Genomic DNA, 14,410 nt, shown 5'->3' with positions numbered 1-14,410 from the left:
GAGTACGTAATTCTATCCAGGTTTCTCTTTCTTTCTTTCTTCATGTAGTGTTCCAATTGAAGATGCATTTATATGATATTATATTCTTGTGAATTAAAAAATAAATCACAGTTTGATATTACAATTTTCTGTCCATAACTATCTACTTTGTATGACCAGAATTTAAAAATAAAATTAATGTCCAGAAATAGCACACAGTGTACCCGTTTAATAAAAATGTAACTGAAACTGTGTATAAAATGCAGTCTTGTTTTTTGGGCATTTGGTAGGCCTTTATTTATATAGGACAGCTGAAGACATGAAAGGGGAGAGGGGGGGGGAATAACATGCAGCAAAGAGTTGCAGGGCGGAGTCAAACTTGCGGCCGCTGCTTCGAGGGGTAAACCTCTATATGTAAGCGCCTGCTCTACCAGGTGAGCTACCCTTTTTTTTTTTTTTTTAATCAATTGTTACTTCAAAAGTCAACATAATATAACCTGCTTATTTGTAATGGACCACATCAAGGATTTACACGTATTTATGTATTTGTTTATTTAATGCATTCAGTAGAGAATTGGCCATCTTCAACAAATATGTACTGAATTCTGCCAGGCAAGAGCAGCACACGATTTTTTTAATTGAGTGGTTTTCCTCTTTAAGCCGTTGCATGTGTCAGCTCTTTGGCAGTAGGAGTGACAGATCATGATATCTTTGATAGCCCTCTTCCTGCTCTCAGCGCACATCATGATAAATGGTCCATATTGGAATCCATAATGGACACTGATGTAGGAGCACTCTTCTCTCTTGACATTAAACGGTCTTCTTCTGTCTTTCAGGCATGTAGTCATCTGGTACAGTACTGTCTGTTTGGGATGTTTGTCTTGTTTTTTGCCGGCAAGGAAAACCAATTTATTGGATTTATTTTCTCATTTAGCCTTTTTCTCCATAACACACAGTGATTATCCACATTTGAAAGCAAACACAAAGCTTTGTTGCAACACTGCATCTGCAGTTTAGGTTTAGCAGGAGTATACAAGTGTGATTTGGTCGGGCCACCCAAACAGTTAGTCTGTAAAACTAAAGGCAAGCTGATGGTTCACTCCCACTTCCCGTCTTAGTTTCCTCCCTCTCAAATGAGGGAAACATAACATCACAGTATGGACACTGACTTCCCTGTACCTTCCCACCATCCCATCTCTGCTGCCTCTCATGTGAGGAAACAGTTGCATGTTATGTATACAAGACATAATCTAAGTCAGAGAGGGACTGAAAGAGAAGGTAGGAGGGATTTAAGAATAGGGGCAGATTGGAGGGGCGTTGGGCTCCCAGATGCCATTGCCCCTGTGTGTGTGCTTTGCCTTGGAGATGACTGTCAGCAGGCGGTGCCTATGAGGGGGTGGGGGGGCTGATGTTTCCAAAGGGGGCCCAGTCTGTTACCAAAGGGAGGTGGAGATTTACTATCCCACCCAGTCAAAGTGTCTCACTGGTGCTCTGACACACAGACACACTTGCAGAGACACACACAACCTCACACACACACACTCTCACTCATACACACACACTCAGACATTCTGCAAACTCTCCACAGGAAACTCTGAGCCATAATGCGAAGGCACCTCAGAGCAGACGGGTGCATTGCTCAAACCAAGTGGGATACGGTGTGGCTTTGATAGTGCGTTAATTACTCATGTGATGTGATACAGATGTCTGGGGGCTTCAGCCGAAAGTTTGCCTGACGGTTTCCAAGGGGGCCAGGCAGACATTTTAGAAGCGGTAGGTGAAAACCAAATGTATTTATTATTTATGGATAGATCAGTTTGCGTGCTGTCACAGATCCCAGCAGTGTCATGCTGATGCTAAACTGTGATGCTACTTGAAGGGCTGGCTGCTAAATAGTTCTTTGTGTACTTGGTGACAGCTGGGACTTTGAACAGGAAGAACTCTGGGCTATAAGAGTTGCCTGTGCTGCGTGACATGATGAAAAGGGCTTCACTATTGATCTGACAGTTTGAAACTTTATCTGCTCTTTACCAGGAGTTTTGTGGAATGAAGTGATTTTGTCCAGAAGGTTTGTTGTTTTTCCTGTGTGAGGGCAGTAAAGGTGGTGGTATCTCAATATCCATAACAGCAAACTAAGTTAAGACCCAAAAGATTTATAGGCAATATGAGCAGTATTTATATAGTATGTATTTTGTTTTTTGCAGAAATCACCGCGGCAGCACTTCTTTCATGTAAAAAAAGCTCTTTGCTTTGTAACCACATGTTTAAACCCTTCTAAATTAGAAACAGAGGGAGAATGCAAAACTGAGGAAATCATTCAGTCTCAAACTCAGACAAGGGGCTCATTGTGAAAACAGCATCAGAATCTTCACTGTGTGATTGCAACATTATTGACACAAAGCCATAACTGATAGCTCCCTCTTCCAGGGACGACTGAGAACAAACAAGATGCCCAATGCGCTCTGCTGATGCCTCATCCTGAACTGTCTGACTCTAACTAGTCCAGGCATCTCCCATCTGTGCCTCCTTGGTAAAACCTTTTTGAAGTCTTAAAGAAGCTGTAAACTTTCTCACAGCTTTTGAAAGGACGCTAATGCTGTTTAACTCTTGTAAATGACAAATATTATTCCACGTTGGTTCCATTTTAAGTGAAGGCAAAATGAAAAATAACCAGTGACAGATGGAGTGTTGCCTGGAAAATAATCAAATTTTTCCTCTTGTTATTTATTTGTTTTCTTTTCTCGGCAGTGATATATTGGGACAGTCTTTCAATCAGTGAAATCAAAGCGCCGAATGTGTTCCATAATGGGCACCCCAGCTGTGCATATGTTGGTGCTAATGGCCTGTATGGCAGCCACAGGAATGTGCCAGATAAATAAAGCTAAAGCAGAGGAGGTCTCCCTTGGCCACTCCATCCTCCAGTCTCCAGGATACTACAGCACCGTCATTCCCAGCACAATGCCTGATTTCCAACCGGGGGCCCCGGGGGCTGATGCACAAGCTGTGGGATCTGGAAATGAAACTGTCATAAAGAGGACGTCACTACCTCCGATGTGCTCTGTATCTACCGCTATTAACGGCTATTTTAAGTACATCAACACCATCATTTCCATCATAGTGTTTGTGGTCGGCCTGGTCGGCAACGCCACCCTGCTGAGGATTATATACCAGCACAAGTGCATGAGGAACGGGCCAAATGCCCTCATTGCCAGTCTGGCACTAGGGGACCTTATCTACATACTCATTGATATACCCATCAATGTATACAAGGTACGTTTTTCACTCTGTTGGTGCATGTTTAATCAAAGCCTTGACCTTATTTTAAAAGCCAAGCTGCTGAGTGGCAGGTCTCTGTGTTGATTTGATGAAACGCAACAACAATGGAGGTGATACACAGAGATAAAGTGGAATATTACGGGAAAAGGGTGGGGTGGGAAGGGGTGTAAGTGAAAGACAGGAAAGTGTAATCAGTCGTACGCCATCATCTCCCTCGTGTGGGCAGATTGGTGATGAGAGGTCCAGGGATATGGCTGGCTTAAATAAACACGGGAATCATGCTGGAGTCACACATGCCAGTGGCCTTGTATTGACCTGGGACATTAGTCACTGACCCTTATCTAGAAGTTTTTTTTTTTTAAACAAAACAAAAAAGTACCCCATGTTACTCAAGGGATAAATTACAACTCAGTTCTTCATTAAAGCCCCATCTATAATGACTTATCCAAATGAAAGTGAAGTTTAAATGCTGTATTGTTAATACATGTCTGTGTTTCTCAGCTGGTCATAGTTAAAAGATGGCTTGTTTTATTCCTGTATTTATGAACATTATCAATGTGAACAAACCTTTTACAGCATCTGAAACAAATACAAATATTACAGTTAGTAGTTTTCTAAGGATTAATGTATTCAAAAGACTTGTCAAAAAGTCTGAGAGCGGTTTTAATTTTGTGTTTTGATTGCCGGGGACTTACATCACTTGTTTTTCTTTTGGACCACGGATTGTGCCTTTAAAATACGAAGCGCCTAATGATGATAAATTATGGTTGAGGCTCCTGTCTTGGGCCGATTTAAACCAACAAATAGCGTCATGCTTTGTATGATAATTAAGAATAATCGCAAAATGGAGTGATCAGTCAACCTGATCTTTCCAATGCATTATGGGAAGCCATTTCACAAGACAAAAACAATGAAAACGCCATCTGGTTAGAAAGAACTTGGGACTTGCAGGGCACAGCAACTCTGTAGTCCGAGCAACATGCGCTAAAAACGGAAACAGAAATCTTCCTGGGGAGAACAATATATTCAAAAACAAAGAAAGAGCCACGTCTACAATTTTACATCTACTTCTTCACTTCCTCAAGGTTGTGAGAGTGTTTCCAAAAATAATCAGCTACTTACGCACGGTTTCCTCGTTGTGCTCCTGGGAAACTTACACAGGCACAAGTAAACAATAGATGGCCAAGAAGCACCATGCAGTTCTTCCTTTGGCTCAACTTTCGGAAACGGTTTAACACAGGTTGTATCATGCTGAAGGAAAAGTACCAAGACCACTTTGATGAAAAACAAAAGGTCTCAACTCACATGGCCTTGACTTATTTTTTTCAGAGGGAGTAATATTATAAGAGGTTGTCAAAGGGACTCTTAGATACTGGTGACAATGCAGGGAATTATTTTGGAAATGTGGTTGTAGAGTTTGTTTGGAGAGGCTCTATGTTTGCAGGAGATGTGAATGTATTGCAAAAAATGTGCAAAGTTTTATCAGCAGATGAGCTCCATATGGTCCGTGTCAGATTAAACTCACTCTGACGTTAAGATGACGTTGAGAGTTCTCTGATGTACCTCCAACTGCAGTAAAATTGCCTTAAATAGATATCAACAATGGTCCACATGAATCCAATAACAAAAGTGAGATTAATAAAAGTCAGCTTTCAAAAGCCAGATCATATACTTGAAATACCTTACTTGGTACTGACACCAAAGCTAAGCCAATCAGTGATGTATTTACAAATTATACAAGTGTGAATTAGAGCTGCAAAGATTAATCGATTAATTGATTAGTTGTCAACCATTAAATTAATCACCAACTATTTTGATTAATCGCTTTGATTCATTTTTTTAAGAAAGAAAACAAGTAAACCAAATACGTTTGAGTTGAAGACAAAACAAGCGTTCGAGGATGTCATCTTGAGCTTTGGGAAACATTGATCGACCTTTAACTTTTTTTTTTTTTTTTCATATATTTTATGAATACAGCGTTCTAACAATATCTACAACATAATACAATAGAAGTCTCCCTTTTGTGTTATCGGAATGAACAATTCTTCAAAACAAATGTCTGACCTTTTTCAACCATTTTCTGAGACCAAATCTTTATAGACCAAACAACTAATCAATTAATCAAGAAAATAATCAACAGATTAATTAACAATAAAAAATGATCATTGATTGCAGCAAATGATGAACGATACATGTTCCAAATGTGAGTTAATTCCTATTAGAGAAGTGTTTGTGTGACAGTTTTTGAATGTGCTTTTTCCACCAGCTCCTGGCAGGACGCTGGCCTCTTGAGGAAACAGATTTTGCCGTGTTTCTGTGTAAGATGGTGCCCTTCCTGCAGAAAGCCTCTGTGGGTATCACCGTCCTTAACCTGTGTGCCCTCAGTGTGGACAGGTCAGTGCTTTCATACTCCACACTGCTTAATAAAGTCACATCAACAGCTTTGAGGGTCCACTTTGGTGGGCCAGCCGAAAGGTTCAAGCACAATTCACAATGGGGCGGCTGTGGCTCAGTGGTAGAGCGGTTGCCTGCCAATCGGAAGGTTGGTGGTTCGATCCCTGCCCCTGCAGTCATTGTCGAAGTGTCCTTGGGCAAGACACTGAACCCCGAGTTGCCCCCGGTGCTGCGCATCGGAGTGTGAATGTGTATGAATGTTTATCTGATGAGCAGGTGGCACCTTGTACGGCAGCCCCGGCCACAGTGTATGAATGTGTGTGAATGGTGAATGTCTCCTGTAGATGTAAAAGCGCTTTGAGCAGTTGTTAAGACTGGAAAAGCGCTATATAAATACAGCACATTTACATTTACACAATTCCTGCTCTGTGTGAGTGCTAAAAAGTGACAGAAATACAATGAGTACAATATGATTTATTGCATATGTGTTAAAGTGGAATAAATTAATTCTCTAAAACTTATTGGACATTATCAGTGTTTCTCAGTCTCCTAAAGAAGGTTTTCTTTGTGTTTAGGTTTGGGTATCATTCTTTAGAGACATGAAGTGAAGTAATTTTTCTCAGCCTACACACAGCCTTGTGTACCAGCACCATGTTTGTGCACATTCTGAAGAATGACATTTTTTTTCTCCAGATTTTTTATTTAAATTTTTTTATTAAGGAGGCAATCAAACCATTGGGGAGGGATTCAAATTCATCCATCTCCCACTCAGCTCAAGAGCGCATTGATTTAGAATAATTTGTCACAAATGTTTGCTTCTAATATAATAGTCATTATGATAGAGATACAAAGATTTATTTGATTTGATTCCAGTTTAATGACATGGAGATTTGGTTCGCTGAGATGATGATCATTTTCGGGAAAGGTCACTATTGACCGAGCATTCTCACTGGGAAGGATTTTTTGTTTCAATGTGTTGCCTCTGTGTTCAAAACTTGTGTGATCAGCTGTTTTTACTTCTTTAATGGATTCATTAATTTTACATGCAACATTAAGTGTATGATAGCCTCTAGTACTTGCACTGTATAGATAACGTCACTATTCAAAACATTATCTTGGTAGCAAGTCTACTGACAACTTTCTTTTTTTTTTTTTTTTTAAATAGGACCTTAATAGAAAATCCCTAATGAATAAATTATTATCGTTAAGTTCTGAAGTTCAGTGTGATCTCACTTTAGACACAACTTTAGAGATAAAAGGCTTGCCTGCCTGCTCTGAATAGGCTCCAAGGTTCGACCAGGCAGACATATTTAATGACCTCTATTATGAGAAAAAGACTGCAGTGCTGTACAGTTGTGTTCAAGAGCAGATGGTCACCTTTTGTTTCAAGGAAACATGTACTATTTTTTTCTGTGTGTATTATGAAAGTCTCTATTGTATCTTTTCAATGTTGGAGGAAGAGAGAAAAGGTGGATACATTACCACTTAGTGAAATATAAATGCCGCCATGTTGTTCAACAGAGAAATTCAAATGTGTCATGAAAAATATATTGTTTTTGCCATAAAATCTTGATGCAGGATTTTACTAAAACATTTCGACAAGTGGTTTCCATTAATGAAACAAACAAGCAAACAAGTATTCAGTGCATGGGAAACACAAGCCAACAGACAGACCTCTCTGCCAACATGGACCAGTCTGTTTGGAGGCTTCACAAAAATATAAATATTGGATATTTAAAATAAACAATTGATTGTCTCTCCTCATTCATTCGTAACATTTGGATATTCTTTGCTGACTGAGCAGTTTGTTGTGCTTGGTGTGCTGCCATACATAAAGAAAATGTTGTTTGCTTTGTCAGTCAGGGGAGACAAAAAAAATGCCAAATTCACTGATTTCTATTTAACGATAGAGCACTGACTTAAAGCAGCCCTGTTTCAATTAACAAAATAGTAATAACATGGTAATTGTGTTAAAATTGTATTTCAGAAGTGCTACGTCACACTCACTCCTGCTTTAGTAACTCACTGTCCCCTAATTGCATTACTTGAATCTAATCAATGTAATATGTCTCATATATCTGTTACGCCTGGACCTTCCTCTACCTCTGTGTCTGCGTTCCACAGGTACAGAGCTGTGGCCTCCTGGAGCAGAGTACAGGGAGTGGGCATTCCTCTGCTTACAGTCATTGAGATTGTGTCTATTTGGGTGCTGTCACTGGTCCTGGCAGTACCCGAGGCTATTGGGTTCAACATGGTCCCCTTCAACTACAGGAACCAAAGCATTCGCACCTGCATGCTTAATCCCAAGGGTAACTTCATGGAGGTACACTATCATTCTCTTCTTATCGTTTTTGGATAAGGAAATCGCTGTTTAGTGCTTTTGTGTCCCAATGTTTTAGTTGTATCAAGGACACAATGAGCTGTGTAGTACATTGTGTCAAAGTAATCACAGAGGAAGGGTAGTTGAATTTGCAATAACAAGACTAAACACTAGTGGAGTAACTAAAAAGGAAGTGCACTTCCACTACTTGAAGTGAAATTGCAAGTGTTTAATGTTTCTGTTGTCTTAAAAGCATGTGTTGGTTGTTTTGCAGTCAATGATGTTTTTATCGTGCTATTTTGGTTATAGGGGCATGTATTTTTAGAGCAAAATACAACAGTAAAATAAACGTCCTGTTCCGGCAATAAATTATCAAAACACAAGAGAATTAATATACCAACCTACAAATACTTAATCTGTAATACTTAATTTGGGAATATTACCCCCAAATCACCTATTATGCCAGTATTTAAGTATTTGATGCTGAAAGGATTATGAGTGGAGTATCACTTTAAGAAAAAAAACCTGATCTACGTACGGCCTCTATGTACTTGTGGCCCTTTTCACATCCTTGGAGCACATAATTGATTACAGGCCGAGTGCAATTACTGAGACCTGAAATCTGGGGCCTCAAGCTGAGCCACATGTGTGTATCTATTCCATATGCACAGAATTGGAGTAATCTCTCTCAGCAGCCTGTCCTCATCCAGAAAACGGCCACATGGATCGATAGTGCAAGCACCTTATAACGGCCGACAAGTTTCTTGTTAGGCAGCGAACTCTCTGGCTGTAGTAATTACCACTTGAGCAAAAGAGGTAGTTAGGTAACAAAGTATAAGAGGGACAAATATTATACAATGAGATGGGTTTGGGGGATGAGGGAGGATCAAATAAACACAGGACTTTCATTCAGAAGACCGTGGTTCATGTCCAATGTGAAACTAAATGTTAATTGTAATTTTGAAATGAACCAAAGTTTTACAAACCCTATATATATATATAAATATATCTTGGGGTGGAGAGGTGACAGTTCACCTCCTGGGCACTGCCAAGGTGCTTTTGAGCAAGGCACCGAACCCCCAACTGCTCAGGGTGCCTTTCCATGGGCAGCCCCTTCACTCTGACATCTCTCCATTAGTGCATGTGTAGGTCCTGAGCATGTGTGTGTAATTCAGGCCTTTGTGTAATTTGTGTAATAACAACAGAGTGAAAAGTGTAGTTTCCCCTTGTAGGATTAATAAAGTATGATAAAAAAAACAAAATAAATATACCAATAACATCTGTAATACCATGTTACATTGTAGTAGTTTTACATGACTCACTTTAAGCCAATCCCTGTTTTACTAACTATAACTAAAGCCCTGCAATCCACTTCCATTACTAACATACTATAAAGTATGCCAGAAAAAGATTTAGTATGCCCCAGTACATGGTATGTCAAATGCAGTATGCTAAAAATACCAGGATGTTATAGTGCATCCGGTTGGATTTTGCAGTATGCAAGCTAGCATGTTTTTCTAGAAATGCTGTGAAGTAGTATTTCCCATTTGTATGCACACTGCATGCAACAGTGCATACTTTGTAAATTATGAGTAAAAAGAAAAGTTTTGTGATCCGGAAGTCAGCCAGTATTTTTGCTGCCTAAACTTAACTAGTTCCTTTTTCCAACCTTTACTATGTGTTCAAAACTGCGCCAATTATGTAGAAAGGTCACATGATTAAACCATCACCCTGCAGCAGAAAATAGAACTGTGATATCTGCTGTTCAGGGAGTCTTTGGACACCTACATACTGTGTAATGTCGTTGATGTATGGTATGAGGATGTGTTGGCAATGGTACTGGATTACAGGGGTAGTCTGGTGTTGGTTTTCATGTCTGAGCTGTGGTGAAAAAAAGAAATCTAAAAAAAATGTAACTTACTGGTTCAAATGTCCTTCTTTCCCTGTAGTTCTATAGGGATGCAAAGGATTGGTGGCTCTTTGGATTCTACTTTTGTGTACCACTGGCCTGCACCGCGGTGTTCTACACTCTGATGACCTGCGAGATGCTCAACCACAGGAATGGCAGCCTTCGGATAGCCCTCAGTGAACATCTCAAACAGGTTGGACAATACTTCTAAATGATGAAAACAAGCTGTGAACTCTAATAAACCTGCATAGAGTCTGGTGTTCGTTTCACTAACAGCAAAAGACAATTTGTAATGTGACGATATTTAACGCAATTTTTTGAGGGAGTAAAATTACTCCACATTGGCTCAATGTTTATTCCATGGTTTTAACCTCTAACCGTCTATACACAAACTATACCTTCTCTTCTCTAATGTTGTTTCTATCTGCAGAGACGGGAGGTGGCCAAAGCCGTCTTCTGCCTTGTCCTTATCTTTGCCCTGTGCTGGTTCCCACTGCACCTAAGCAGGATCCTGAAGAAGATGGTTTACTACCAGAATGATAAGATGCGCTGTGAGCTGCTCAAGTGAGTTACTGGTAGAACAAACCCTCTGACACAAAAGCGACAGGTCTATAGGAAAGAGTGTTTGTAATTGTCCATGACATGACACTCGTGGGATTTTGATTTGATTTTGTTTTAATGCTAGTTCAGGTTCCTGGTCAAAATAAAAAACAAGTTTATATTTCTTACTATCAAAAAAACAAAACAAAAACAAGGTTTCTGCCAAATATGTTTACCATTAAATGCTGCTTTAAATTGCCTTTGTGGTGCTTTATGAAAAAACTGTATTATAATCAGCTTCTTCTATTTTCAGTTTCCTGTTGGTCATGGATTACTTTGGTATCAACCTTGCAACAATCAACTCCTGCATAAACCCCATTATCCTGTACTTTGTCAGCAAGAAGTTTAAAAACTGCTTCAAGGTACACACACACAAACACACATACACGCACACACACAAACACACACACTTCAGATTTTGTCTGGCCAATAAAGCAAACAGTGAACCCAGGCCTTTTGTCCATGACATAGAGGCTGTGATTGTGATGACATTCCATGAGCAATATGTAAAAGCAGCCCGAAGATGTATGTACTCCCAAGGGCTGAGGTCACACACAGCAAATGTCAGACCTGTGCAGGAGATAAACCATGTCTCAAGATTGCGTGTTAAAAGATTTTTTTAGGAGGGGAGCAAACGAGAGAATAGTTGCTCCTTAGTATGTAAAATCCTCTTGGTACAAATTGCCATGTTAACGCAACTGTTAAAAGTTTTGTGAAATGATTTCTTTGATTTCTTGCCAAGGGTTAGATGAGAGGATCTACATCTGGAGAAGAACGTATTGTAAATATGAAGCAGCAAACCGCTGGTGGGCTTAGCTTAGCATAAAGATTGAAACTAGAGTGACACAGCTAGCCTGGAAGTCACTGCTCTCAATCAAAAAATATCTTGGTATAAAAACCGCAACTTTTAAAATTTACACTTCTGTATGGATTAAACAAAAGATTTAGAGGTGCTGGCAGATGGATTTTCTTACCTTTGGACATAGCTATGCTAGCTGTCTTCCCTTGAAATCAGTCTCTATGCTAAGCTAAGCTTACTGTCTCCTGGTTCCAGCTTCATATTCAAAGGAAAAATGTGAGAGTGGTATCAATCTTCTCATCTAGCCCCCGACAAGAAAGCTAAAAAGTGTTTCATAATACAGTATGTTGAACTATTCCTCTAAAATGTTTTCTCTCTCTTCACATGTTCTTCAAAGTCTTGTTTGTGCTGCTGGTGTTACTCTGACAACCAGCTGAGCAGCATTGGACCCATGAATGGCACCAGTATCCAGTGTAAGAGCCCTGAGCCCAACAATCTCCACACTGATCGCAGCATCAGGAAAGACAGCAACTGATCTTTCACCTGAGGACTATTTTCAAGCTCTTCAAATTATCCAGCAGCTTTTAAAATACAACCAATGCGCACCCCAACAAAAATATGTACATAAACACCTTTTTGAGACAATAAATTCACATCCTTAGACCCACTGAAGCAACAAACGATCCTGGCAGGGATGGATTAGGAACTGGAGATAAAAGGAACAAACTATGGATGTGGCGCACAATGCTCTGAAGTTGCCCGAGTCTCTCAGCAGGCTAAACTTCCTAAGACAAACTTTTTTTTGTATTCCCACACCCACGACAGTGACGCTGTAGCGTGAGAGTAGAAGGGGGAGAGCGGGATGAGGAGGAGGACTCTTTCACAGGATGCAGCTGAACGATACAACTATAAATGACTCTCAATCAGTAGCAGAGCGTGCTATTCCTGTAAAGGGCAGCACTACTGGGAAGGATGCACAAAGCTACAGGATGGAAAAAGCAAACTGCTCGCTGTCAGAGGGAATGCTGAAAGATGAGTATGTGCTGTCCCCAGGAGTTCTACTCATTGAAGGTGGAAAACAGGAAAGCGTGTTACCGACTCGAACAACAATTCATTTTCCATAAAACATGCACGTGGTTGCAGAGTATTTTACCCACACTTATTATTCATCGAGCTACTGGGTGGTGTAATTAGAAGAAAATGTTAGCGTTAATTTGCTTTCTACTACTTAACAAAAACCTTATTTTCTGACTCATCGGGTAAATTGGGAAAATGTCTCTGAACATAAAGACACACCCCTTCATTGGAAATACAATTATGTTAATGTAATCATGATCCACAGACTTCCAAACTTTTGGTTAGTAATCAAAAAATGAAAGATTTCAGAACAGAATCAAGACTGGTCAGAACAAGCCAAAGTACACTGGCACAAAATCAATTTTCATATCTCATGTCAAGAAAATGATGTCAGGTAATGCATCATGACAGGTCAACAGAAATGGATAGGAATGAACTCTTTTGTAAACACTGTGAATTTTAACAGATATAGTCAACAATAATCATGACATTTATGCTTGTATAACCAGTGGAATATATATATATATATATATATATATAGTATCCACTTTTATAAAATGTTATATTGCAGTAATAATATGTATTTTACTCCTGCGTAATGAAATAGGCAAATGCATTTTTAATGGTGGTGTTAAACGCTCCAATTATTAAAGAAATAGTTTGACATTTTGGAATTCACCTGTATTGGCTTTCTTGCCAAGCGTTAGATAAGAAGACCGATACCACTAACACGTCTGTAAAATTACAAAAAGCCACAGATGGTTAGATTAGTTTAGCGTAAACACTGGAAACGGTTGAAGCAGCTGGCCTGGCTCTGCCTGAGGGTGGCCAAATCCACCTGTCTACCAACCGTGGCTTTATCGGACGTTGGCCTGCTATTTGTTTTGAGCGGGTTGGCGATAACGCTCAGCCAGGTCATAAACTTTATGGTCCATAATCCTCATATGAAACCATGCAATTGGCTTTCTTGCAAAGAGTTAGATAAGAGTGATACCACTAACGTGTCTGCAGGTCTAAGTGTTTAGCAGAAACACTGGAAGCTGTTGAAACAGCTGGCCTGGCTCTGCCTGAGGGTGGCCAAATCCACCTGTCAGCGCCTCTAAAGCTCACCAATTAACTAGTTATATCTAGTTGGTTTAATGATTATGATGAATTTGTGTTTTTAGCTACAGCCAACAGCTAAAAGGCTGTGCAAATTACTGTATATTCATCAGCCAACTGGCTGCTTGCTGTAGCTAACCGGCAGAAACCACAAGAGATGTACCGCGTATAGTGAGCTGCTAGCAGGTGAATTTTGTTTCCTTTTGACGGCACCAACCCAAGCGAGCTGTTTTCTTGTCTTTCTAGTCTTCATGCTAAGCTAAGCTAAGCAGCTGCGGGTAGTAGCTGCATATGGACATGAGAATGCTATTAATCTTCTTATCTAACTCTCGCCAATAAGGACATTTGCCAATACTATTCAAACCATTCTTTGTTGAAATCATTATTCAGCTACCAACAACTATACCTTACTATACCTTATACTATTTGATATGTGAACACATGTAAGCCTGTGTTTTTGACTGTGTGTTAGCGTGTGCGTGTGTACGTTTGTGTAATGTGTATAATTGCCTGCCCTTTTCTAGTTGGAGTGTCTTGCGTACAGAAGAACAGGCGATATCTGTACTGTTTTTATTTTACCACTATCCATTGGCGCCATTCATAATAATCTTTAGAAAATGGAATTCATATATGTTTGTTTAAATAGATGCTGCTGCTTATACCAATAAATCAATTTCCATCTCTGCTACGTATGAGGAACAAGGAGGTTTATTTCACCATCATACTAATATTGGTTTCTCCGGGAAGTCGAGGGGGCCCCTTCTGTTTTCAATCTGCGTCTGTGAGAAAGAGGCGTCTGGGAGTGATTTGAAGCACACTGTGACCTGCTTGGCAACTGAGCCCTTAGGGTTGCTAATGTCAGCGGAGAGGATGTGAACAGCTTGGATGGTGGGAATTTGATACATAAAGCTCACTTCTCATCTGTGTTGCCAAGAAGAGGATTGAGGAAAGCAAA

At 39.9% G+C, this 14,410-nt stretch overlaps 1 protein-coding gene across 3 annotated transcripts; it reads left to right on the top strand.

Moving 5' to 3' along the window:
- Positions 1-1,417: 1,417 nt before the first annotated feature.
- Positions 1,418-14,142, top strand: ednraa (endothelin receptor type Aa). 3 transcript variants are annotated; one of them, XM_032537586.1, is made up of 8 exons: positions 1,418-1,752; positions 2,725-3,249; positions 5,522-5,649; positions 7,774-7,972; positions 9,919-10,071; positions 10,309-10,442; positions 10,732-10,840; positions 11,675-14,142. In XM_032537586.1, exons 2-8 carry the CDS (start codon positions 2,773-2,775, stop codon positions 11,810-11,812), a joined length of 1,338 nt encoding a protein of 445 aa, XP_032393477.1. In that variant the 5' UTR covers positions 1,418-1,752; positions 2,725-2,772; the 3' UTR covers positions 11,813-14,142. The 3 variants fall into 3 exon arrangements, with proteins under 3 accessions (XP_032393477.1, XP_032393485.1, XP_032393494.1); XM_032537594.1 differs by having other exon boundaries at positions 1,419-1,752; positions 2,728-3,249; XM_032537603.1 differs by lacking the exon at positions 1,418-1,752 and adding an exon at positions 2,488-2,509 and having other exon boundaries at positions 2,728-3,249.
- Positions 14,143-14,410: the final 268 nt, after the last annotated feature.

Source organism: Etheostoma spectabile, chromosome 2, assembly GCF_008692095.1.
Source record: "Etheostoma spectabile isolate EspeVRDwgs_2016 chromosome 2, UIUC_Espe_1.0, whole genome shotgun sequence".
NCBI lineage: Eukaryota > Metazoa > Chordata > Actinopteri > Perciformes > Percidae > Etheostoma > Etheostoma spectabile.
The sequence above is the reverse complement of the archived record's forward strand: the minus strand, read 5'-3'. Positions and strand labels throughout refer to the sequence as shown.

Bases quoted from the DNA above. Each gene is read 5' to 3' on its own strand.
- ednraa (XM_032537586.1), top strand. From the start codon at position 2,773: ATGTGTTCCATAATGGGCACCCCAGCTGTGCATATGTTGGTGCTAATG. The intron at 3,250-5,521 runs GTACGTTTTTCA...TTTTTCCACCAG, and splicing joins TACCCATCAATGTATACAAG to CTCCTGGCAGGACGCTGGCC. The intron at 10,072-10,308 runs GTTGGACAATAC...TTCTATCTGCAG, and splicing joins TCAGTGAACATCTCAAACAG to AGACGGGAGGTGGCCAAAGC.